The sequence below is a fragment of the Podarcis vaucheri genome (assembly GCF_965113315.1).
Source record: "Podarcis vaucheri genome assembly, chromosome: 2".
Lineage (NCBI taxonomy): Eukaryota > Metazoa > Chordata > Lepidosauria > Squamata > Lacertidae > Podarcis > Podarcis vaucheri.
In genome coordinates this window covers 271,812-299,128 of record NC_138760.1, presented here as the reverse complement: position 1 = coordinate 299,128, position 27,317 = coordinate 271,812, and the positions used below count along the sequence as shown (strand labels likewise).

At 44.4% G+C, this 27,317-nt stretch overlaps 1 protein-coding gene across 1 annotated transcript; it reads left to right on the top strand.

Annotated features, from left to right (window-relative positions):
• Positions 1-27,090, top strand: LOC309527596 (olfactory receptor 13H1-like). Its single transcript, XM_082214418.1, has 3 exons — positions 1-906; positions 24,897-25,311; positions 25,635-27,090. The coding sequence occupies exons 1-3, from the start codon at positions 867-869 to the stop codon at positions 26,176-26,178; spliced, it is 999 nt and encodes a 332-aa protein (XP_082070544.1). The 5' UTR covers positions 1-866; the 3' UTR covers positions 26,179-27,090.
• Positions 27,091-27,317: the final 227 nt, after the last annotated feature.

Sequence of the window (27,317 nt, the reverse complement as noted above, 5' to 3'; positions counted from 1 at the left end):
TCAGATTATAAGGTGTGTGATCTTTGTTGTATATTTCGTTGTTGTAAACTGCCTTGTGTAAAACAGAAAGGAAGTATACAAATTAAAAGTGAACTGAAATGAAAAAATAGAGGAAAGTCACATGAGGCCGGCTTCAACTAACCTGATGTGCCAGCAAAAGCCCGTGCAAGGACTTCCGCTAGCCCAAAGTCAGGTTTCCCCATTCACCCCACAAGTACCTCTGCACTTCCATCATATCCATTCTGGAAGGTCAGGAGAACCCCCAGAACAGCAGGGGGGGAGATTGTTCCAACTGACAAAGTGCGATGCTCACACTGATGGAAAGATCATAATAATGCAACACTGAAATATCTCCTCCCATTCTTTAAGTCTATCATTGATATTTTAGTGCTGTAAATTTAAGAAGCTATTGAGCCAAATGTTTGGTACTTTTTTCATCAGAAAAAAATCTGATATAGCAATTACCAAATTCAAGGGTTCAGGAGTTCAGAACTTGAGTGAATTTCTGCAACACAATGTGCACTTTTAAGAAGCCTAGATAAAAGTCATATCCTTTTCAGTTTATGTTTGATATTTTGGTGTTGCAAATTCTTAGAAGTTGCTTCTAGCTTCATTAATTATTCTCATGGGATGTGGTCCCTCTGGAATCTCATAAACAGTTCTGAATTTCCAACATAAGATCATGGATTTAAAAATGTTTGGAGATAATATAAATACTTTGGCCATACCATAAAAATGTAAATCTTAATTGGTTCCAACGAAACTATGTTTTGTTCTTAGCCAGATGAAGATTCTACAACACTAGTGAGTCATCTAAAGATTTAAATTTCAATAAGTAGGACTAAGTTAAAACGGATGTTTGCTGAATGTTCAAGCGCATTCACAGTGGAGTGATTTTTTTGAGAGGTAAGTGTGATAAAAAGTTTTGAAGATGTGTTTGACGCTGTTTCTAGTAAACTGTTGTATATGGTCTTTCAATATAGAAGGAGACCCTTATGGTAGACAGATATTCCATAAAATATAAGGGTGACGAAGAGTATCTTTTTGAGTTGAGAATCTACATGCACTAATTCAGGACCTAAAGAATACACTTAGAGATATTTTATATGGTTGCTTCATCTCCCCAAATACACTGTGATGCAAACATGTTGTTAGAGCCTTGTTTCTTCTTCTTCTTCTTCTTCTTCTTCTTCTTCTTCTTCTTCTTCTTCTTCTTCTTCTTTACTGCACTTTCTGTCTCTTGTTTTTGTGAAACACCTTCAGTGTGTCAAAGTCAAAGAGCAGGAGAAAAATCTCCTAAGGAAATACTACAAACAAACAAACAAACAAACAAACAAACAAACAAACAAACAAACAAATGTTTTAGTTTGCTCCTTGTGAGTAAAGCTAGCAAGTGTGAGAGGAGTGGGGGAGGTTTGGTTTGAAGGAAGATCTGAACAATATGTGAACCACTAAGTCAAATACAGCCCAACAGCTTGCTTAGGTTTTCAAAAATGGGCAAATCTGCAATACATTCTCTGCTAAGTAGCTTGTGGTGTGAAGGTAATAAAATCCATTCTTTGAAAACAATACTTCATACGTGGGTTCTCTCAGGTGGGTTGGTTTTGTGTGGTGTGGGAAGGGGCTGATGTCCCCAAATCCAAACTTTGAATAGGATCCAGTAATTAATATATTATTTGTGACTTCCTCTTATTTCAGTGAAGGAGGTAAGCACATGACTAACTCTCTGCAGCTAATAAAAATATCAGTGTAACGTAGGTACTCTCTCTCCAACTAATATCATCAGGTGCTAAAAGTATTGTCTTTAGTTGCCCTTCTGACCCTGACAGAGATGTTCTCTCTGTGTTCCAGTGGCCCCATTTATTTCTATGAAACTAATGAGTCCATGCACAAAGGATATAAGTGTGTGTGTGTGTGTGTGTGTGTGTACATGCGCGCGCGTACACACACACACACACACACACACACACACACACACACACACACACTTCTGCCTGCCCTGAACTGAATGGAGCAGTAGTTGTGATGCAGTGGCTGCTGCATGTTTGAAATCCTGCCATCCTGTATCTGCAAATTTTCAGCCATTCTTAAAATGCAACTAGGATTATTTATTTTGTAAAATACAGAGCCATTTTGAGGAGATCAGACTTAAGAGGGTTTTTTTTAAAGTCTGCTGAGCTGAAGGACAAAAGACTGATATTGGCACAGCAATTTGACAGGGGTTGGCAAGACTGTCACACTTACAGGACTTTTCCCCAACCTGGTGCTCTCTAAATGTTGCAGGACTTCAGTGAAGAATATTTAAAATATAGATTCTCTCTGAAATTTGTCTGTTTGTGGTGTGTGTGTGTGTGTGTGTGTGTGTGTGAGAGAGAGAGAGAGAGAGATATGAACCATTCAGAGAGGGTTGTACGTCCATGACTATCTCTGTCCCATAGAAATCACCAGCTCTTAAAGGTGCTTAACTATGGCTGGATTTTGCAAATTGGCAGTAGCATCTCAGGGGGTTGTTCTTGCTCTATTGACTTGTGCAGTTCCTGTACCAAGCTAAACTCTCTATATCTCTAAGTACCAATGCAAAAAGCAAAACAAGGAAGAAAAGGGTTTGTTATCAGCTCAACTCCCACTAGAGTTAACCAGGCTCTATCATTCAGAATACTACAGTTCAGACCCCGCCACTGACCACAGTCAAGAACCAGATTTTTTAAAATCAAAAGGTGACAGAACTACCACACTTACTGGCATATTCCACCACTTGGCATTGTCTAGGTGTTGAACTACACTTGCCTTCATCCCTGAACATTGACCAAGTCCAATATGTGGAAAGCTCTAGTTTGAGAAAGACAAGTTTATAGGCTCATAATATAATATAGGGTTGCCATATTTCAAACAGAAAAGTTGTTGAGTGGTTAACTAAAAAAAAAGTTTAGTTTTGCCCAAAGTTGTTGAGCTTAAAATGCAATTTTTGAGCTACTTTTATGGGAAACAGGCAAAAATGAAACTGCCAACATGGGCTACCATATGTCCGGATTTTCCAGGCCTTTTTTGGCCAATTTTTGCTCAGACACTGCTGACGACTGCAGTATTCTGAATATGTCCAGGAAGTTCCAGACGTTTGACAACCCTAATATAGATTGACGATAAAGCATGAAATCTGACCTGGAGCTATGTATAAAATGAACACAAGGACCAAACTATAGTGAACCTCCCTTATGAAAGAACAGCAAAATGATCCTCTCAATGTTTTAACCAGTAAGTAGGTCAGCCATTTGTTATCTAGTTTGGAGCAGTTTGTTTGCTTGTTTGTTTTTGGACAGATAAATCTTTAAAGTGTTTAGAAATAAAACTGAAAATATTAGTGATATATAAAACACAGAATAAAATCTATTCCAGTCCATATGCCATGAGTGAGTGATTACCCATATGGCTGTACAGACATCTGGGTTTTGTTTTTGTTTTTTGTTTTTTTTTAGACTTAGATCCTTTATTGTTGCGCAACAGGTTCAAACAGCAGTAAGAACCCTGAGCATGGGGTGACATTCACTTTTAAAACTTTGCCACCATATCCCAGAATACAGTTCGCACAGCAGCATCAATACATCATTGCTACATCACTAACATGTCACAAAAGTGGATGGTTACACTAGATTAGCATAGACAGATATGTCAGGGCAACACCCAAGTACAGTGGTACCTCTGGTTACGTACTTAATTCGTTCCAGAGGTCCGTTCTTTTTTTTTTAAAAAAAAGATATTTATTGAAGTTTCACAAATCATATCAAACAAACAAAACACACAAACACAGACAAAAAAAGAACAAGTATAATTTCAGAACCTTATTTTCTTAAAACTTACTTCACCAACCTCCTCATACCTCCCCTTTCTGCGTTCCCATTTCAAATAATTAGTTCAGCAAATCCTCACCCTTAATTTTATCTAATTGTCAACCTTTCTTTTCTTTTAACTTAATCTTTATAGCTGTACTCCACTTGATTTCTAAAACCACATCATTCTAGCACTCATTAATTTTGCAATGTTTCTTAAGATAGTTCTTAAATTTCTTCCAATCTTCCTCCGCCGTCTCTTTTCCCTGGTCTCGGATTCTGCCAGTCATTTCTGCCAATCCCATGTAGTCTATCACCTTCATCTGCCATTCTTCCAAGGTGGGTAGATCTTGTGTCTTCCAATACTTTGCAATGAGTATTCCTGCTGCTGTTGTAGCATGCATAAAGAATGTTCTGTCTTTCTTTGGCACCAATTGGCCAACAATGCCCAAGAGAAAGGCCTCTGGTTTCTTAAGGAAGGTATATTTAAATACCTTTTTCATTTCATTATATATCGTTTCCCAGAAAGCCTTAATCTTTGGGCACGTCCACCAAAGGTGAAAAAAAGTACCTTCAGTTTCTTTACATTTCCAACATTTATTATCAGGCAAGTGGTAAATTTTTGCAAGCTTGACTGGGGTCATTATCAGGGGATGATTAGCTGCTTGTGCTTAAAATGGTGCCCCTTCAGAGTTTGTGCGGCCCCACAAACCTCTGTGTGTAACAGAGCTCCTCAGACATGTCTGCTCTAGTCACTATTAGAGTCCGACAGTGGCTGTTTGCGGAAACGCCTCCAACAAAGAAGTTCCTTAACGGAAACACGTCTCCTGGACTCACGACGTGACAGCTTCCGCCGAAGCATGGGTCTCCCTGCAGTTGCTTCTGACACCTCCCCACTATTTTCGCTGGACGTGTCTCTCACCCCTTTCTCTCCCCTGCTTCCTGCCTGCGTTGCTGCGTCTCTCTCAGTATTACTGAGATCCTCCTCCAGAGACCCCGCGCTCCCCCTGCTGGTCCCTGCTTTGGCTGTTGAGTCTCTCCCCGTCTCTGGGAGCCCTATCACCTCCTTTCCCTCTGATGTCAGTTCCCTGACATCCACCTCCCCTCCAGGGCCCCCTTCCCCCCCGCCCCCTCCCTCTCCTCTGGGCGGTGAGGAGCTGAAACCCCGAAACGAATCCTCTTCATCTTCAGACGTCTCGAACATTTCCCTCCATCGGTCTTCGTTCCGACTCGCTGAATCCTCCTCCACCTCGGAATCAGAGAACCCCTCCAACTCCTCTTCTTCGTCGGTGGTGGCGAAGTATTCCCTCCGGAACCTCGCCACTGGCTGGGGTTTACGAGGGAATCTCTGATGAAAAGTTTCAATTAGAACCTCGTCATCTACATCCTCTGCCCTGACCCAGGTGTTTTCCGACTCCGGTTCCCCTTCCCACATTACCAAATACTCTACTTGCTCTCCCTTCCACCTGGAATCTAGAATCTCCGCTACATGGTAGCTGTGTTCTTTTTCCTCCATCGCTGGTCCCCTATTGACCCTCCCCTCTCTGTCCCCTATATACGGTGACAGCAACGATCTGTGGAACACTGGGTGCAACTTCATGTGGTTCGGTAACCGGAGTCTGAAAGCCACTGGGTTGACCTGTTGCGTGACTTCAAATGGGCCCAGTCTTTTGGGTCTTAACTTCTTACAACCTCCTTTAAATGGTAACCCTTGGGTGGACAGCCACACCTGGTCTCCCACCCTAATGCTTTCCCCTTCCCTTCTGGTTTTGTCTGCCTGCCTCTTATATTCCTCCTTCGCCCGGTTTAAATTAAGTTGGAGTTGGCGATGGATCGCTTCCATTTCTTCAACGAACTGTTCTGCTGCTGGAACGCTCCAGTTCTCCCCCTCCCCCCCTGGGAAGGCTCGGGGATGACACCCGTGATTGGCCAAAAAAGGGCTCATCCCCGTGGACACGTTCTCTGCATTGTTGTAAGCAAATTCTGCCAACGCCAGCTTCTCCACCCAATCATTCTCTCTGTCATTAACATAACACCTCAAATATTGCTGGAGGACACCATTAGCTCTTTCCGCCTGCCCGTTGGTTTCTGGATGACGGGCAGTAGAGAAATTAACCTCTACATGCAGTAAGCTCATGAGCTTCCTCCAGAACCTGGAAGTAAATTGTTTCCCTCGGTCCGAAACCACCCTCAAGGGGGCGCCATGCAACCTAAACACATTTTCCACAAACAATTTGGCGGTTTCTTCTGCTGTGACCGCATGTGAGCAGGCTATAAAGTGGGCCATCTTGGTTAACAGATCTACCACCACCATAATGGCTGTTTTCCCTTTGGACCTGGGCAGATCAGTCATGAAATCTATTGCCACTGCCTCCCACGGTCTTTCCGGCGTGGGTAGTGGTTCTAATAAACCTGCCGGCGCCCGCCTCTCCCCCTTGGCTCGTTGGCATCGGTCACACCCTCTCACATACTCCCGTACATCTTCCCTAACCTTGGGCCACCAGAATTCCCTGGTAACCAGCCACATGGTTTTGTGTTGCCCAAAATGCCCTGCTGTGGGGTTATCGTGCAGTTGCTTGAGTACCTTTTCCCTCAATTCCCCTTCAGGTATGTATAACGCTCCCTTGTAGTACAACGCCCCATTTCTCTCCTCAAAACCCCCGGGTTTGTCTCCCTCCCTCCTAAGACTCCTGAGTTTGTCCTGGGCGTATTCATCCTGCCCCGTTCCCTCTACCAGTTCCCTTTGCCCCACCAATGCCGCCCCACACACCCAGCGGTCCTCGGGAATGACATGGGTCTCTTCGGGTGCACCCTCTCCCTCCAAATATTCAGGTTTGCGTGAGAGAGCGTCCGCCCTAACGTTCTCCGGGCCTGGTACGTAACAAATCTCAAAGTTAAATTTGGAGAACTCCTGGGCCCATCTCAACTGCCGTTGGTTGAGCACTCGCGCAGTTCTCCAATACTCTAGATTCTTATGGTCCGTGCACACTTGCACCTTCTGTTGTGCACCAATTAGTAGGTGCCTCCATCTCCGGAAGGCCTCATAAATTGCAAGAAGTTCCCGGTCGTACACCGTGTAGTTCCTCTCAGACTTGTTCAGCTTTCGCGAAAAGAAGGCACACGGTCGCCACTCTGACCCCTCCTTCCCCGGCTGCAGAAGAAGCACCGCCCCTATGGCTCTGTCCGACGCGTCTGTTTCGACCCTCAGCTTTTTTTGTAAATCCACATGTAGAAGTTGTTCGTCAGAGGCGAAGGCCCTTTTCAGTTCCTCAAACGCTCGCTCCGCCTCCCCCGTCCAAACAAACTTCTTTTTGCTGCTGAGACAGTCCGTGATGGGCGCCGTCAGGTGGGCGAAGTTTCGGATGAACTTACGATAAAAGTTTCCAAACCCTAGGAACCTCTGCACATCCTTCTTGGTCTTGGGTGTTTTCCATTCCAGCACCGCTTGAACCTTGCCGGGGTCCATGGCCAACCCCTTATCTGACAAGCGGTACCCCAGGAATTCCACCTCCTTGGTATGAAACTGACACTTCTCCAGTTTCACCCACAGTCTGTTGGCTTGCAGCCTGCTCAACACTTCTCTGACGTCTCTCACATGTTGCTCCTCATTCTCCGAATACACCAACACGTCATCTAAGAAGGCCACGCAATTCTTGTAGAGCAAAGGCCCCAGTACGTGGTTCATGAAAGCTTGAAAACACGCGGAGCCTGTTTGTAATCCAAAAGGCATAACTAAGTATTCAAATGCCCCCAAAGGGGTGAACATGGTGGTCTTCCATTCATCCCCTTTCCTTATACGTATCAGGTTGTACGCCCCCCTTAGGTCCAGCTTTGTAAAAATCTTTCCCTTCCGCACCCTGGTCAAAATATCATCAATCCTGGGCATAGGAAAAGCCGCCGGCTCGGTCACTGCATTTAAGGCCCGAAAGTCACATACCAGCCTCGGCTTGTCCGTGTGTTTTTTGTCCACAAAAAACACTGGGCTACCCCCCGCTGCCTTGGACTCTCTGATGAAGCCTCTCTTCAGGTTCTTGTCAATGAACGCTCGCAACTCCTGCATTTCCCTGTCTGACATGGCATACAACTTGCCTACAGGAAGCTGTGCTCCGGGGAGTAAATTGATCTGGCAATCAAAGGGTCTATGCGGAGGTAGTTGGTCAGCTTCCTTCTCGCTGAACACGTCGCTGAGATCAGCATACTGTGGTGGCACCTTCCCCTTCTCCATTACTTCAGTCCCTGCCAGGGTGGCTTGGGCCCCTGCTGACCCCTTTTCCCCCCTGCAGTGTTCTAAGCAATGTGCGGAACCGAAGGAAACCACTCTTTGATGCCAGCCCACCAGCGGATCATGTAGGGCTAGCCAGCTCATTCCCAAAATAATGGGAGCACCTCCCAAGGTGGCCACATTAAACGCTATCAGTTCTGTGTGCCTTGCCACCCTCATTATCATTGGGATGGTCTGCAAGCTGACTCCTCCTCCCAACAGTTCCCTGCCATCGATCGTGGTCACCTGCAGGGGGTTGCTTAAAGGGATAGTCTGTATCTGGTGTTCAGCAGCAAACTCCTTGCTCATAAAATTGCAGGAGCTGCCTGAGTCCAACAGTGCCTTTATTTTTAGGGGGTGTCCATTTTGCAGCTCTAGCGACACTTCAATCACTAGAGCAGGTCGAGGAGCTTCTGGCACTGGCACTTGGGGAAGGGGCACTTTCACTGCTCTTTGACCTGGCTGCAGTGCCCTGATGGCAACCAGGCGTTGGCTTTTACCTGCTCCGTTTCTCCCTGCTCTTCCCCCTCAACAGCTCCCACCATTCCTTGCCATTCCTTCCTCTGGGGGCAGACTCTGGCAAAGTGGCCTGGCTGTTGGCAGAGATAGCATTTCCGGGCTCCCTTTCCCTCCTTCTTCGCCCCCTCACTGGGCTTTGAAACTGCGCGCGCGCGGGCTGTTCCGATTTCCATCGGCTCTGCCGGCGGGAAAGCTGGCTCAGGAATGTCTGGAATGCGTAACTCCTTCCAACGTTCCCCTCTCCCTTCCCGCCTCTCCAAGGCTCTTGCCTCCTGGCGCGCTCCAATGGTCAGCGCAGATTTGGTCAGCTGATCCATAGACACCGCCCTGGGGCTCCTGGCCAGCTCGTCTTTCACAGCTGAAGAAAGACCTTCTTCAAATAGCATCTGAATGGGTGCTGCCGATAAATCCCACCCCAATCTGTGAATCAGCATGGTAAATTCAGTCCAGTACTCACGGACAGATCTGCTTCCCTGCTTGCAAGCCATTAACTGTCTGCGCACCGCCCCTTCCTCAATGTCGCTGGAAAACATGATATCCATTGCACGAAAGAATTTCATAGTGTCCTTTAGGATATCGTTGTGCGTTGCCATCAGGGGTCGAACCCAGTCTCGCGCGCCCTTCTCAAGATGCCCAATTACAAAAGCAACTCGAGATTCCTCATCAGGGAACTCATCAAACTGGACATTCAGGGCATATTGCATTTCAGTCCTAAAGGCATGGTAATCCTTGGGGTCCCCCCCAAACTTCTGCACCAATCCTGGTACCTTTCTGGGGAACTGAGTGGTTCTCCCCTTCTTGTCTGCATCTTGAGCCCTCCTCTCCTCGAGCCTCGCCGTCTGCAGCGCCAGTTGGACCTCCAATGCTCGGTATCTTTCTTCCAAGCTTGGATCAGCTCCTCCCCCTGCTACTCCGGCTCCGGCTGGGTCGCTCATGATGCTTTCTCCTGCACAGGCAGCGTACAGAGACTGTCGGACTGCTATCAGGGGATGATTAGCTGCTTGTGCTTAAAATGGTGCCCCTTCAGAGTTTGTGCGGCCCCACAAACCTCTGTGTGTAACAGAGCTCCTCAGACATGTCTGCTCTAGTCACTATTAGAGTCCGACAGTGGCTGTTTGCGGAAACGCCTCCAACAAAGAAGTTCCTTAACGGAAACACGTCTCCTGGACTCACGACGTGACAGCTTCCGCCGAAGCATGGGTCTCCCTGCAGTTGCTTCTGACACCTCCCCACTATTTTCGCTGGACGTGTCTCTCACCCCTTTCTCTCCCCTGCTTCCTGCCTGCGTTGCTGCGTCTCTCTCAGTATTACTGAGATCCTCCTCCAGAGACCCCGCGCTCCCCCTGCTGGTCCCTGCTTTGGCTGTTGAGTCTCTCCCCGTCTCTGGGAGCCCTATCACCTCCTTTCCCTCTGATGTCAGTTCCCTGACAGTCATGTACCACCTATAAATCATTTTCATAATATTTTCCTTTAAGGCATTACATGCCGTAAATTTCATACCGGTGGTCCACAACTGTTCCCAGTCAGCAAACATAATGTTATGAACAATATCTTGTGCCCACTTAATCATAGCTGATTTCACTGTTTCATCTTGTGTATTCCATTTCAACAGCAAGTTATACATTCTTGACAAATTCTTAGTATTGGGTTCTATCAGTTCTGTTTCTAATTTTGATTTTTCCACCTAGAAGCCAATTTTCCTGTCCAACTTATAAACCTCCATTATTTGATAATAATGGAGCCAATCTCGCACTTTGTCTTTTAATTTCTCAAAACTCTGCAGTTTCAGTTTATCCCCCTCTTGTTCCAAAATCTCCCAATATTTCGGCCATTTGGCCTCCATATTGAGTTTTTTCACAGCCTTTGCTTCCATTCTGGTGGTATCATCTCCTGGATAGCAGATGCAATGCCTTTAGCTTCCTCTGCGATACCTTTGGCTTCCTCTGCAATCTTTCGAGTTGTAGATAGATAGATAGATAGATAGATAGATAGATAGATTCTTTATTGTCATTACACAAGTGCAACATTGCACAAAGTGCAACGAAATTGGATGCCATCCCTTAAAACAACAAAAGCAAGACAACAACAACAACCAAACAAACCACATTCCAGCCACACCCACACCACACCCATCAAACTCCCAGGTCACACTAACGAGTTACAGCATTCAAAAGGGCCACAGCTCTTGGATAGAAACTGTTTTTCAGTCTATTTGTCTTTGACTTGATGTTTCTATATCTTCTGCCAGAAGGCAGTAGTGCAAACAGACAGTGTCCCGGGTGAGATGAATCCTGCAGGATGTTATTTGCTTTCCTAAGACAACGGGAACCGTACAGTTCTTCCAAAGATGGGAGAGGATGACCAATAATCCTTTGGGCTGTGGTTATGACCTTCTGGAGCACCTTCCTCTCCCTAGCTGTACAACTGGAGAACCAAGCACAAATACAGTATGTAAGAATGCTCTCTATGGAGCCTCGGTAGAAGGACACCAGCAGTCTCTCACTCAGATTGTTCTTCTTTAAAAGTCTGAGGAAATAAATTCTCTGCTGGGCCTTCTTCACCAGAGCAGTGGTATGTGCGCTCCAAGTCATGCCCTGATCGATAGCTACTCCCAAAAACCTGAATTCCGCCACCCTCTCCACCCGTTCCCCGTTGATATACAAGGGCTGAATGTCCGCCTTTTTTCCCCTGTAATCCACCACCAATTCCTTGGTCTTAGCCGTATTAAGAGCCAGATTGTTCTCTCCACACCAAACACAGAGCCGCTCCACCTCGTCCCGATAGGCGGACTCATCCCCTCCTGAAATGAGCCCTACCACCGTAGTGTCATCAGCAAACTTGATGATTTTGTTGCTGGAATAGATGGCTGTACAGTCATACATATAGATAGTGTAGAGCAGGGGACTCAACACACAACCCTGTGGTGAGCCGGTGTTAAGGCTAAGGGCTGTGGACATGTGTGACCCTACTCTAACCCTCTGGGAACGTTCTGACAAAAAATCCAAAACCCAGAGACAGGTGGAGTTGGAGAGTCCAATCGCCTCTAGCTTGGACACTAGTCTATGGGGGAGGATAGTGTTGAAAGCAGAGCTAAAATCCACAAACAGCAGCCTCACATAACTCCCCGGCTGCTCCAGATGGGACAGAGCAGCATGGAGAGTGGTATTGATGGCGTCTTCTGTGGATCTATTTGCTCTGTATGCAAACTGGTAGTTGTCAAAAGTTGATGGAAGACAGGAGATAATGTGACGGCGCACCAGTTTCTCAAAACACTTCATGATGATTGGAGTCAGTGCAACTGGTCTATAGTCATTCAAACTACTGATTGTGGATTTTTTAGGCAGAGGGACGATAGTTGACGACTTCAGGCAGGGTGGGACAATAGACTGGTGTAAGGACTTATTGAAGATCTTAGTAAAGACCCTCGCCAGCTGATCCGCACAGCCCTTCAACACCTTTCCAGTGATGCCATCAGGTCCAGCCGCCTTCCTCGGATTCGCCATCCTCAAAACCTGTCTCACCTCATGTTCCTCTACCGTGAATGAGGGGCCCCTATGGGCTGGTGGCTGTAATACCGGCGTCTCAGGTGGCTCCTTCTCGAAGCGAGCAAAGAAGAGGTTAAGCTCCTCTGCCAGCCAGGGGTCACCGTCGACAGCACCAAGGTTAGGTTTGTAGTTGGTAATATGCTGAATCCCCTGCCACATCTGTCTTGTGTTGTTGCTCCTTAAATTATCCTCAATCCTCAGCCTATAGTCCAATTTTGCCCGTCGAATACCCCTCCTCAAGTTTGCTCTTGCTACACTGTAAAGCTGCACCTCGCACGACCTGAAAGCCCTGTTCCTTTCCCGCAACAGGCACTGGACCTCTCTATTCATCCAGGGTTTCTGATTGGGGTAAAACCGGATGGATTTATTTACTGTGACAGTGTCTGTGCAGTGATTGATATAGCACAGAACTGCCGCCGTGTGCTCCTCCAGGTCTGAACTATCGAAAATATCCCAATTGGTTCTCTCAAAACAGTCCTGCAGCTGGTGAATAGCACCTTCAGGCCAGATTTTAACAGATTTTAATATTGTGGGAGCAGATTTTAATATTGTAGCCGATTCCTCTAAAAGTTTTTCAATGGACTGTGTATTAGAGCTCACCTTCTTTCCCAATTCATTAATGCTTGTGGTATTCAAATCAATTTTTGAAGAGATCTCAGCCACTTGTTTGTTGGTTTCAGCCACTTGTTTATTAGTTTCTAGGCCTTGTTTAATTGTTTCAGCTCCCTGTTTCGTTAAGAATTCCAAAGATTCATTAATTTTGCAAAGTGCTTGTGCCACTGCGTCTGATGGCATAGCTTTTGATTTTATTTGCACAGCTGCAGCTGCTCCTATGCCCCCAGATACTGAGGCCCTTCGCTGGTGTTGAGTGTCAGTCTTGTATTGTCTTCCAGACCTAGTGATTCTTTCATCTGCCATAACACTCTCACACACAGCCAAGGTCAGTCCCACGCTTGTGGATTTGTTTTCAAAAGGAAATTTCCAGTGGCTTAGCTGCTAATGTCTTAACTGTTACTGTTACAACAGAATCTCCTCTAGGGGGGGATACTTCCAACTTCACTTTACAATTTTAGCAACAAAATGTCTCCTTTAAAAGTCCCCAAAGTCTCAGAAAAAGCCACAGTTTCAATTTCAAAATTATTCCAAGCTAAAGGCAGTCCCAATTGAACACTATGAACAGGTCATAGTGGAGAGTTTTGACCAAACGTGATCCACCTGGAGTAGGAACCGGCAAGCCACTCCAGTATCCCTGCCAAGAAAACTCCATGGACAAAGACAACAGGCATATAAAAGTTATGACGCTGGAAGATGAGCCCCTCAGGTCGGAAGGTGTCCAACATGCTACTGGGGAAGAGCGGAGGACAAGTACAAGTAGATCCAGAGCTGATGAAGCGGCTGGGCCAAAGCCGAAAGGACGCTCAGTTGCGGATATGCATGGAAGCAAAAGGAAAGTCCAATGCTGTAAAGAAAAATATTGCATAGGAACCTGGAATGTAAGAACAATGAACCTGGGTAAGTTGGATGTGGTCAAAAATGAGATGGCGAGAATAAATATTGACATCCTGGGCATCAGTGAGCTAAAATGGACGGGAATGGGCGAATTCAGTTCGGATGACTATCATATCTACTACTGTGGGCAAGAAACCCGTAAAAGAAATGGAGTGGCCCTCATAGTCAACAAAAGAATGGCGAAAGCTGTACTGGGATGCAGTCTCAAAAATGATAGAATGATCTCGATACGAATCCAAGGCAGACCTTTTAACATCACAGTAATCCAAGTTTATGCACCAACTACTGGTGCTGAAGAAACTGAAATTGACCAATTCTATGAAGACTTACAAGACCTTATAGAAGTGACACCAAAGAAGGATGTTCTGCTCATTATAGGGGATTGGAATGCTAAAGTAGGGAATCAAGAGATAAAAGGAACAACTGGCAAGTTTGGCCTTGGAGATCAAAACGAAGCAGGGCAAAGGCTAATAGAGTTCTGCCAAGAGAACAAGCTGGTCATCACAAACACGCTTTTCCAACAACACAAGAGACGACTCTACACATGGACATCCTCAGATGGGCAACATCGAAATCAGATTGATTATATTCTCTGCAGCCAAAGATGGAGAAGCTCTATACAGTCAGCAAAAACAAGACCTGGAGCTGACTGTGGCTCAGATCATCAGCTTCTTATAGCAAAATTTGAGCTTAAACTGAAGAAAGTAGGAAAAACCACTGGACAGGTAAGATACAATCTAAACCAAATCCCTTATGAATACACAGTGGAAGTGAGGAACAGGTTTAAGGATTTAGATTTGCTGGACAGAGTGCCTGAAGAACTATGGGTGGAGGCTCGCAACATTATACAGGAGGCAGCAACTAAAACCATCCCAATGAAAAAGAAATGCAAGAAAGCAAAGTGGCTGTCCAACGAGGCCTTACAAATAGCGGGGGAGAGAAGGCAAGCAAAATGCGAGGGAGATAATGAAAGATACAAGAAATTGAATGCAGATTTCCAAAGAATAGCAAGGAGAGACAAGAAGGCCTTCTTAAACGAGCAATGCAAAGAAATAGAGGAAAGCAACAGAATGGGAAGAACCAGAGATCTGTTCAAGAAAATCGGAAATATGAAAGGAACATTTCGTACAAAGATTACCATAATAAAGGACAAAAGTGGTAAAGACCTAACTGAAGCAGAAGACATCAAGAAGAGGTGGCAAGAATACACAGAGGAATTATACCAGAAAGATATGGATGTCTCGTACACCCCAGGTAGTGTGGTTGCTGACCTTGAGCCAGACATCCTGGAGAGTGAAGTCAAATGGGCCTTAGAAAGCACTGCAAATAACAAGGCCAGTGGAAGTGATGGTATTCCAGCTGAACTGTTTAAAATTTTAAAAGATGATGCTGTTAAGGTGCTACACTCAATATGCCAGCAAGTTTGGAAAACTCAGCAGTGGCCAGAGGATTGGAGAAGATCAGTCTACATCCCAATCCCAAAGAAAGGCAGTGCCAAAGAATGCTCCAACTACCGCACAATTGCACTCATTTCACACGCTAGCAAGGTTATGCTTAAAATTCTACAAGGAAGGCTCAAGCAGTATGTGGACCGAGAACTCCCAGAAGTGCAAGCTGGATTTAGAAGAGGCAGAGGAACCAGAGACCAAATTGCAAACATGCGCTGGATTATGGAGAAAGCTAGAGAGTTCCAGAAAGACATCTACTTCTGCTTCATTGACTATGCAAAAGCCTTTGACTGTGTTGACCACAGCAAACTATGGCAAGTTCTTAAAGAAATGGGAGTGCCTGATCACCTCATCTGTCTCCTGAGAAATCTCTATGTGGGACAAGAAGCTACAGTTAGAACTGGATATGGAACAACTGATTGGTTCCAAATTGGGAAAGGAGTACGGCAAGGCTGTATATTGTCTCCTTGCTTATTTAACTTATATGCAGAATTCATCATGCGAAAGGCTGGGCTGGATGAATCCCAAGCCGGAATTAAGATTGCCGGAAGAAATATCAACAACCTCAGATATGCAGATGACACAACCTTGATGGCAGAAAGTGAAGAGGAATTAAAGAACCTTTTAATGAGGGTGAAAGAGGAGAGCGCAAAATATGGTCTGAAGCTCAACATCAAAAAAACGAAGATCATGGCCACTGGGCCCATCACCTCCTGGCAAATAGAAGGGGAAGAAATGGAGGCAGTGAGAGATTTTACTTTCTTGGGCTCCATGATCAGTGCAGATGGTGACAGCAGTCACGAAATTAAAAGACGCCTGCTCTTTGGGAGAAAGGCGATGGCAAACCTAGACAAAATCTTTTTTTTTTTTTAAGTTTTAAAAAGTTTTTATTGTAACCCAACCTCTAAAAAATACATATACATTGTTAATATTAAAGCAAATCACAAAAAAGATAAAAAGACAATAAAATAGTTCAAAAATCGATATACAATATATCCGATCCTTGACTTCCCACCACCACGACGAGACCTCTATCTCAACGATATTTACAGCAGTGTCTTATACTAATCGTCATGTTTTACCTCACAGCTTTTAAATTATACCTACTGTGACTTTGGTATTTCCTAATGTCATCTCCATGTATGAAAAAAATTTATTCCAGTCATTAATAAATTTCGTATTTTTCTGATGCCTAATCTTCTGCGTCATTATTGCTAAGTCAATATATTCAATTAGTTTGGTTCGCCAGTCCATAATTGTTGGGATGCTGGGGTTTTTCCATTTCTGCGCTAGCAGCACCCTAGCGGCTACGGTTGCGTACTGAAATAAGGTTTGGTCATCCTTATTGATCTCACTACCCGTCATTCCTAAAAGGAATGCTTCGGGTTTTTTTGGGAAGGTGTACTTTAGCATCTTTTTTAATTCGTCATAGACAGAGCCCCAAAACTTCTTTACTACATCACAAGACCACCACATATGAAAGAAGTCTCCCTCTTTCTTTTGGCACTTCCAACAGGTCTTGTCTCCGGTTTTATACATTTTAGCTAATTTTGTTGGAGTGATGTACCAACGGTACATCATCTTTTCCATGTTCTCTCGGAGGCTGACACATGCTGAGAATTTCATATCCTTGGTCCATAGTTTTTTCCATTTATCATATTCTAGGGGATGTCCTATGTCTATGGCCCACTTGATCATAACTTCTTTAACTTCCTCATCCATAGTATCCCAGTCTAATAGTTGGTTATACATTTTAGTTAGGTGTTTAGACTTCCCTTCTATTATTTCTAACTGGAATTTGGATTTGTTTTTGCTCATCCCAGCTTTTTTGTGTTCATTCCATAAAGAGCTAATTTGGTGGAATTGTATCCACCCCGTTAATTTATCTTTTAACTCTTCGTAGGGCCTAATTTCCCAACCTTTCTCAGATCTTTTCAAAAGTTCGGCATAGGTCCATCTTCTACCTTCCATATTCACTTTTTTACTTACTAGAATATCTATAGGTGACAGCCATAAAGGGGTATCTTTTTCTACCAAGTTCTTACATCTGTTCCACACTTCCAGTAGCGCCCCTCTTATGATATGACTAGAAAAACCTTTGTGCACTCTCCCCTTATCCTGCCATAGGTAAGCATGCCATCCATACCTAGCATTAAAACCCTCCAAATCCAGTAAGTCGGTGTTGTCCAGTACAATCCATTCCTTCACCCAGCATAAACACGAGGCCTCATAGTATAGTTGTAGGTTCGGTAGCGCAAATCCACCTCTATCTCTTTTATCCGTAAGCAGCTTATACTTAATTCTGGCCCTTTTGCCCTGCCAAATAAATCTAGAAAGGGTCCTCTGCCAGTTCTTAAACATCGTTGTACCCCTGATTACCGGGATATTTTGGAATAGAAATATCATTTTGGGGAGGATGTTCATCTTGATGGCGGCCATTCTGCCTTCCCATGAGAGGTGTAGTCTACTCCAACTATCCAGATCTCTTTTACATTCTCTCCATGTTCTGTTGTAATTGTCCTCCACCAAATTTATATTTTTCGTTGAGAGCCAAATACCCAGATACTTAACCTTTTTTGATGTCTTTATCCCAGATTCTAGTTCAATTCTGTTTTTTGATTGTTCGTCTAAGTTCTTTACCAGCATTTTTGTTTTTGTTTTATTCAATTTGAACCCAGATAGTCCCCCAAATTCCTCCATTGCATCAATGATTGCATTTATCCTCTCTAGAGGTTCTTCTATTGATATTACTAGGTCGTCGGCGTAAGCCTTAACCTTGTATTCTTTTTTACCTATCTTAATCCCTCTTATTTCCGGAGTACCTCTAATCTTGTTCAATATAACCTCCAGTACCATGTTAAAAACAGGGGTGATAATGGACACCCCTGCCTTGTACCTTTTGTGATCTTAAATGAGTTTGTTAAATTACCGTTAATACTAAGTTTCGCTTTCTGGTTTGAGTAGATTGCTCTAATGCCCTCTAGGAATGGCCCTCTTATTCCCACCCTCTCCATACATTTAATGAGGAATTCCCAGGATACATTATCAAAAGCCTTTTTGGCATCTATAAAGATTAGGGCGGCAGGGATATCAATCCTAAGGTCCAAATATTCAATTATGTTAACTACATGCCTCACATTCTCCTTTATCTGCCTACCCGGCAGAAATCCGGCTTGGTCCCTATGGATTGCTCTATTCAGATATTTCTTTAACCTGTTTGCCATTATTCCTGCAAAAATCTTGTAATCATTATTGAGCAATGATATTGGTCTGTAGTTTGCTATGTTAAGTATTTCGGAGTCTGCTTTGGGTATTAATGTGATATATGCCTCTCTCCACGAATCCGGCATTTCCCCTCCTTGGAGGATATTGTTAATTACACTACAGAGTACCGGGATCAGATGTTCCTCTAAGGTTTTATAATATTTTTGAGAGAGGCCATCTGGGCCAGGGGCTTTTCCGGGTTTCATTTTCTTGATTGCATCTCTGACCTCATCCATCGTTACTGGTTCATTTAGCATTATCTTTTCCTCATCTGTTAGGTCTTCTTTCCCGTTCCTTTCCAGATACCTACCTATCTCGTTTGTATCTTCCGCCTCTTTCTTTTTATACAGATTTTCGTAGTATTGAAGGAACTTTTCTTTGATCTCACTGGGGTCCTCTATTATTTGATCTTCAAATTTAATTTTATTAATCACCTTTTGCTTTTGCCTTTTCCTCAGTTGCCACGCTAGCAACTTACCAGTTTTATTTGCTGATTCGAAATATCTTTGTTTCATCGTCTTTATTCCCCATTCTATTTCACGATTAAGCAGTGTTGAGTATTGAGTTTGTAATAATTTATAGATTTGAATATACCTCTCATCCCCAGGGTTTTTTGTTAATTTGTCCTCTACTTCTTTTAGTTGCTTAACTACCTCTTCCTTCTTTGCTTCTCTCAAATTCTTCCTAAATTTGTTCTGTTGGATCAAAAAGCCTCTAAGGACTGCCTTACTGGCATCCCAGACCACATTAATTTTTGTTTCTTTATGCAGGTTATGGTCAAAATATTCTTTCAAAACATTCTTTGCCTTATCAGTAATCTCATCTTGTTCCAGTAGATAATCGTTCATTCTCCATCTATACGGGCCTGATGGAGTACCTTTTATTTCCAAAAAAATTGAATTATGATCCGATAATGTTCTGGGCTCTATTATACACCTCCCCGCTCTCAGCGTAAGCTCTCTGGAGACCCAGATCTGGTCTATTCTGCCCCAGCTCTGGTGTACTCCAGAGAAATGGGTAAACTGTTTCTCTGTAGGGTTTTTGTATCTCCAAATGTCCAATAGATCTAAATTTTCTTGGAGATCATCAAAAGTTTTTGGGAGTTTCCCTTGCTTCCCTTTCCTTCTCTTTTCGCTTCTGTCAATATTAGGTTCCGGGACTCCATTCAGGTCCCCTAGTAAAATTAGTTTATAATTTTCTAATTCTAATAGCATTTGTTCCAGTTTTTTTGTAGAACTCGGTTTTATTTGTATTAGGGGCATATATCGATACTACGTTAAATCTTTCCCCTTGGTTGGTAATCTGGATCCCTAGGATCCTCCCCTCCTCATCTTTGCATATTACTTTAGGTTCCAGTTTCTCTTTAGCATAGATGACCAACCCTCTCTTTTTATTCACTTCTGAGTTAATAAACTCCTTTCCCAGCTTTTTATTGATCAGTATATGTTTATGCCTTTTAGCCACATGGGTCTCTTGGCAGCATACCACATCACATTTCTTATTTTTCAAAACTTTCAATATTTTATTTCTTTTGGATTTCTCATTTAGACCGTTGACATTCCATGTTAAAAAAGTTAAAGACATTATTTAGGAAAGATGTAGCGTTTGTGTCCGATTATTAATTCTTTTTTTCTTCCTCTTCCTCTGTTTCTTCCCCTGTTTCTTCCCCTTCCGCTACACTTTCCCCCTCAACCTCCTCTCCTTCTCCTTCCCCCTCCCCTCTCTGCAGCCTCACCCTCCCCCCTCCCTCACCTCCTCCCTCCCTCACGTCCTTTCTATCCAATATTCCACTCTCCTTTTTGGTAAGTTCCTTCTCGTATCTTCTCAGGAACTTCTCTACCTCTAACGAGCTGTTCAGTTTGAATCTCTTGTCTTTGAAAAAGAAAGCAATTCCCTCAGGGAATTCCCATCTATATTGGATGTTGTTCCTTCTCAGGACACCTATTATGTGTCTGTACCCTTCCCTCTTGCGTAGTAGCCTGACCGGAATCTCTTTCAGGACAATTATTGGTCTACCGCCTATTACTAGCTTTTTATGATAACTTGTTTTAAGTATCAGATTCCTCATTCCTATTGAGTTAAACATTACTAGGCAATCCCCAATGGACTTCCTGGTTTTGTTCTGGTGTGTTCTCATTTTAATCCTAAAGGCGTTTTCTATTGTATACGCGACCTCCTCTTCTTTGATCTCTAGCCATTTTGCTAGTTCTATAGTTATTTTTTCTTTAATATTCTCTTTCATTTCTTCCTCTATGCCTCTAAATTTTAAGTGCATTTGTCTTTGTCGCATTTCAGTCATCGCAATATTGTCCCATATCTGCTCCTGTGATTTGTTCAACTCTCGCAACTCCTCCTTCATTTTCTCTGTCTCCCTTTTCTGTTCTCTCATGTCTTTTTGAATTTTTTTGTTAGATTCCTCAAATGTCTTTGCTTTGACTGTTAACTCTTGAACTTTCTTTCCAAGCTCTCCTATAGCTCCCTCTATTCTTTTGTCTATCCTATCTTGCATTTCCTCTAATTTATTCTCTATATTGTTTTCGTTCTGCTTGAGTTCCTCCTTAATTTTTAACCACAGAAAATCCAAGTCTTTAATTTCTTCTTGTCTTGAGATTTTTCTTTCCCCTGGTGTTCCCCCCCCCTTTCCCATTCTTCCCCTGCATTTTTGCTCCTATTTACCCGTTGAACTTTCCAGTGCTGGTTCTCTCCCTTTAAGGGCTCACAATCTCCTTATTCCCCTCTGTGCGGCTGTCCCAGATAGTCTGTTTAGTTACCTAGAAGAGTACCATTATACTCCCAACAAATTCCCACACAAAGTACCCAAAACTTAACAGAGTCCCTTATCTCCAGAATACCAAAATATCGGGGAAGTTATCCAAAAGACGCACATGGGGAGGCCAAAGGGTGGAGGGGGAACAGACGGGTCATTGTGTAAACTTTGCAGGATATACAAAAGAGAGGTCAATCAGGGAGGCTAGTAGAGGGATATAACAATATCTGTACAGAGAGTTGAGCTACTACTAAGTTAGTTAGGTGGAGGGGGAGGGGGTAGAGATTAAATAAGTGAGGGGGTATACACCAGTTTACAAAAGACCATAAGTGACAATCAGTCTAAGTCACTAAGGAGAAGATGGGGTTTTGTTACTTCTATTACAAATAGATATCCGTCTTTAACTTCCTTTACAACATTAACAGAAGACTCTTACATCGGCCCAAAAGGAGAAATCCCATATATCTTAAGTAAAAGTCCCATATATCTTAAGTAAATAAAAAGGGAGAGCTGGTATAGTCCTTAATCAGCAATTATCCCCGGCTATCAGCAGTAAGTCTCTTCAGGGTGTGACCATATTCTGTTTGTCTCCTCCCCTTTGTGCTTCTCCTGTTCTCTTGAGTTTGTTCCCTTGACGCTTACCGCTGTGTGTGCCCACTGGCTCGCCAATAAAGAGTCACAGAGGGAAACAAAACTTGAGCAATATCCCGAAATAAGCATCCAAATAAGCGTCCAAATGTACTCGTGGATCCACTTCAAGTTCCTAGCGAAAATATACGTCACTTAGGCAAACAGTCTTTGAACTTCCGATAAATGGAAGTTCAGTTCGTTCCTTTAGTTAAGTCTGTAAAGAGAAAAAATAACCCTCCTCCTTCTGCGCATACACAGTTCGGTCGTTATGAGTTATTCTGCTTTCTTACTAACTGTGCTTCTCTGAATCTGCGCCCTTTTCGCCCTCTGTCGGGTGGGGACCGTATGTAAAGCAGTTAATACCCGGACTCACCCATCTTTACTCCTTCTCTTCTTTGTTGTTTTAAGTCCAGAAACGATGGGGTATCCGTTTTAAACCCGTAGTGGCTCGTCGCAATTTTCGGTGGAAGCTTGAGGCATCGTAGCTCGGAGACGGTAATTCCCCATTGTGCGCCTGCGGCTCCGCCCTGTCTCTCCTCTCTGGTGTACGGGGAGGACCCGCGGATGTAAAACGCCGCTCCGCGCCGCTGGGAAACCTTCCCCCAGGGGTTCCCCCCTGGGCTTCCAATTTTTTGGGGGGCGCAGTGCCCTTGCGACACCCCTTATCTCCGAGATATTCGGAAAGCCCTTAGCTTGGCTTTCCGCGCTTCCTCGCCGTCCGCGACCGGAACCGGAAGACAAAACCTAGACAAAATCTTAAAAAGCAGAGACATCACCTTGCCAACAAAGGTCCGTATAGTAAAAGCCATGGTTTTCCCAGTAGTGATGTATGGAAGTGAGAGCTGGACCATAAAGAAGGCTGATCGCCGAAGAATTGATGCTTTTGAATTATGGTGCTGGAGGAGACTCTTGAGAGTCCCATGGACTGCAAGAAGATCAAACCTCTCCATTCTGAAGGAAATCAGCCCTGAGCGCTCACTGGAAGGACAGATCGTGAAGCTGAGGCTCCAATACTTTGGCCACCTCATGAGAAGAGAAGACTCCCTGGAAAAGACCCTGATGTTGGGAAAGATGGAGGGCACAAGGAGAAGGGGACGACAGAGAATGAGATGGTTGGATGGTGTTCTTGAAGCTACCAGCATGAGTTTGATCAAACTGCGGGAGGCAGTGGAAGACAGAAGTGCCTGGCGTGCTCTGGTCCATGGGGTCACGAAGAGTCGGACACGACTAAACGACTAAACAACAACAAAAGGCAGTCCAGTAATACTGTATCTTTCCACAGAGTTACATCAAACGTCAGTTTTAAAGTTTTCCCCTCAGCAAATTGACAGCCCTCCAGTCGGCTTCCCTGTCAGGCAGTCCGTTCCCAGGGTTAAAAACGGCAGATAAATTTTCACTCTTTCCTTTTCAAGCAGGTATATAAAGTACCGTATTTTTTGCACCATAACACTCACTTTTTTCCTCCTAAAAAGTAAGGGGAAATGTCTGTGCGTGCTATGGAGGGAATGCCTACGGGTGGCATGCCTATGGATTTTCCTCCTCTAAAAGCTACGTGCGTGTTATGGTCGGGTGCGTGTTATAGAGCGAAAAATACGGTACCTCTTTCTCCCCCTCAGCTCCTGCATGCAAGAGGGGGGTTGCTTTTTTTGATGTGGGATTTACTCGTTTTCAAAAGTTAGCCCATCTTAAGTTACAGCTTTGCAGTCTCTTTGCTTTGATCTGTCTGCAGACCGGAAAGGCAGACTTCCTTTTTATACCTTTCCCGTTTCAGTGCCCAATTTCTTGTTAATTTGTTCCGAATCCAGTTAAGTCTTTAAAACCTACTCACGGGTAGTTGCTTTTAAATCCAATTTTCAGGAAGAAATCAGCGCTCTCCGATAATGGCGACGCGGCTTCGCTCCACAGACCGGGTGACGACTCTCAACACCGCGCCACTCACCCGCTGCCGTTCCGAAGCCTTTAAAAAGGCTTCCTCCCGGTTTTGGGGGGGCGCAAAGGTGCCCGCCGAGTCTCCTCGCTCACAGGCTTCGCCGCCTGTGATTTTTTGGGGTCCCCGCTTCGCCGTAGCGGCAAGACCCGAACTCGCGGAGCAGACTCCCTCCGGAGCTCGGAGGGAAATCCGCCATTAATCGCTGGCGCTCACCCAGCCAGCTTGGCCAAAGGCCAGGGATGATGGGAGTTGTGATCCAGAAACATCTGGAGGGCACCTTAATATCCCCCCCAAAGGTTAAATCTGAGATTATTCTTGGCTTTCATTACAACATGAATTAAATGAGGCTTTGGGTGAGGTGGAGTGAGTTTGCTTGCAAATTATTTCACCCTTCATGGCTTGACTGGTGGTGAATGTATGGTTGTCGCCTCCCCAATGCATGTTGTGACCTGGGGATCTATGCTTGTTTGGCATTAATGGATGCATACACAATATCCAATACTCAGTAGAATGGAGGGAAAGTGTTATCTTCTCCAAAGATTTCATAGGGAACACATGGACTTTTTTCACCACTGCTTCTGCATAGTGCAAACCAGTACAATGCACCCTCCAAATTCAAATGAAGAAAGGGAAAATACCCTCTATGGTTTCCTAATTACACAGAGCCAATTGAATTTCTTAATCTGCTATCAAATGTTAGTCAGTTTGCAGTACAACCTGGTGAATATTAATGTATCACCTAAATTAGATTATATGCCTGTTGTCTTTGCCCATGGAGTTTTCTTGGCAGGTATACTGGAGTGGCTTGCCGGTTCCTGCTCCAGGTGGATCACGTTTGGTCAAAACTCTCCACTATGACCTGTCCATCTTGGGTGGCCCTGCACGGCATAGCTCATAGCTTCTCTGAGTTATTCAAGCCCCTTCGCCACGACAAGGCAGTGATCCATGAAGGGGATCTGACCTGGTCCATGGGGTCACGAAGAGTCGGACACAACTAAACGACCAAACAACAACAAAATTAGATTAATCAACAAAAGCTTTACATTTGCCTTTCATTAGTGGCTGGGACTTAGTTATGATCTCTACACATGAACTTTAAATTTGTTTTCCATTTATAACATTTCACAACTGAGGAAATAAACAGAAGGGCTGGAATGTCCTACATGAGGTCCAATGATATTTGATATCACTTTTTACAGGTAACATGGAAGAATGGGGCAACACAACTGCAGTGACTGAATTCGTTCTAATAGGCCTCTCCAGAAACCCCAAAGCACGTGCTGTTTTGTTTATTCTCTTCTTGCTGATGTACATGGTTGCTGTAGCTGGGAATGGACTTATTGTGGTGCTCATTGTGATGGATTTGCACCTCCATACACCCATGTATTTCTTCCTCAGCAACCTCTCCCTCATTGATGTCTGCTATGTCACCACCTCTGTCCCACAGATGCTGGCCCACTGCTTCACAGACAGGCCCACAATCCCCAAGGGCAGATGCTTTGCACAAATGAGCATTGCTCTGTTTTTGGCAGTGGCCGAGTGCCTTTTGCTAGCAATGATGGCGTATGACCGTCTTGTGGCAATATGCTACCCTCTAAAGCCTCAGCGCCTAGGGCTTGCCGGTCGAAAGGTCGGCGGTTCGAATCCCCGCGGCGGGGTGCGCTCCCGCTGCTCGGTCCCAGCGCCTGCCCACCTAGCAGTTCGAAAGCACCCCCGGGGGCAAGTAGATAAATAGGTACCGCTTACCAGCGGGAAGGTAAACGGCGTTCCGTGTGCGGCTCTGGCTCGCCAGAGCAGCGTTGTCACGCTGGCCACGTGACCCGGAAGTGTCTGCGGACAGCGCTGGCCCCCGGCCAATAGATGTGAGATGGGCGCACAAACCCCAGAGTCTGTCAAGACTGGCCCGTTCGGGCAGGGGTACCTTTACCTTTACCTTTACGTTACAGCTTAATCATGAGCCAAAAGTTGTGCATCTCTCTGGCAGTCAGCCTGTGGTCTAGCTCTTTCCTCCTGACCATTGTTCCCTTTTTCAGTATGCAGGCACGCTTGTGTGGGCCCAATGTGGTGAATCATTTCAAATGTGAGCTCCAGGCAGTGTTGAAATTGGCCTGCTCTAATACCCAAGCCAGTGGAGTCAGCATGATGGTAACCAGTGTCTTCACTCTGGTGTTCCCCTTCTCCTTTGTTTTGGTGACCTATGGTCGCATTGGTGTCGCTGTTCTGCGTATCCGCTCATCACAAGGCCGTAGTAAGGCCTTGTCAACCTGTGGTTCTCATCTGGCTGTGGTGGGAATTTTCTATGGCACAACCTTGGCCATGTACCTCAGGCCTCAAGCCAAAACATTCACTGACAAGGAAAAAGTAGTGGCTGTGTTTTATGGGATCGTCACTCCCATGCTCAATCCCATGATCTACAGCCTGAGGAACAGGGATGTGAAAGGAGCCCTGTGGAGAGCAATTGGAAGGAAAGTGGAGGAATAAAGCACTTCAGAAATTAAATTCTATATTGATAGATATCAGCAGGAATACGTAAAGTGCTTTGTTATTCTGCAAATGGGTGGAGTTCAAAGTAGTGCTAAGAAGATCATGCCATCAGTGTAAGAATTTCTGCTTGTCTGAAAGGAAGGGTTTCCACTTCAATGTGCTTCTCTGGAGCAGAATGGGGGGGCATGCCCATTTGCACTAGCATGAGTCATGCTGGCTCCCACTAGCACAACTTATTTAATTGAATCTAGTCCAATATTTTTATTGCTGCTGGTGGTTATGGTGGCAATATAGCTTCTCATAGTGAGGAAAGGAAAATATTTAACTGTACCCCAAGCAGTTTACAAATCTAACTATAGGCATGGGCTGGGGGAACCTGTGGTCCTCCAGCTGTTTTTGGACTCCAACTATCATCAGACCCAGCTAGCATTGCCAGTGTGATCAGGGAAGATGGGAGCTGTATTCCAGCAGCATCAGGAGGCCCCCAGGTTCTCCATCTTTGCTTGAGTAAGAGTAAAAGGCAAGGATATTTACAGTTTCTTCTCTGCAGATTTCTTGACACCTTCTTTCCAAAAATTGTATGATCTCAGAAGCAGTTTTATTTTTTTAATCACAACTAGCTGCATGAGATCGGTTTTTGGTTTGCTTTTCCTTCCTTCTTTCTCTTGGGGAGCATTGTTTCCTAGCTTGTCTTCAGAAATTCTGCATTAAAACACACTTTTTAGGCCAGCTAACCAAATGTTAAAAATTTAAATCACCATGTTCTAGTATCATTTAAACTTGAGTGGTACATGATGTGCATAAAATGTTTTTTGTAAGATTAAACCATATTAAACATCTTTCACAGTAAGCAAAGTCCAACTCTTCTATTTACCATGTGAAAGATCTATCACACAACCCTCAGAAGTACATTTTGGGTACCATTTGTCAGAGGCTTTATGCTGTCAAGCCAGCATAGATAAAACTCCAGGCTCACATCCAGTTCCAATCTATTTGATTTATTGACAAAGTTCAAAAGTACATCTCCAGTGTTTCAATCAACGTCCAACCCTTTTGGCACACTTGCCGCGTCTGATTTCTTTTTCCTTTTTTTTACCCAGCATGCAAGTCTGTTGAAACCCCACCCCTGACTTCCT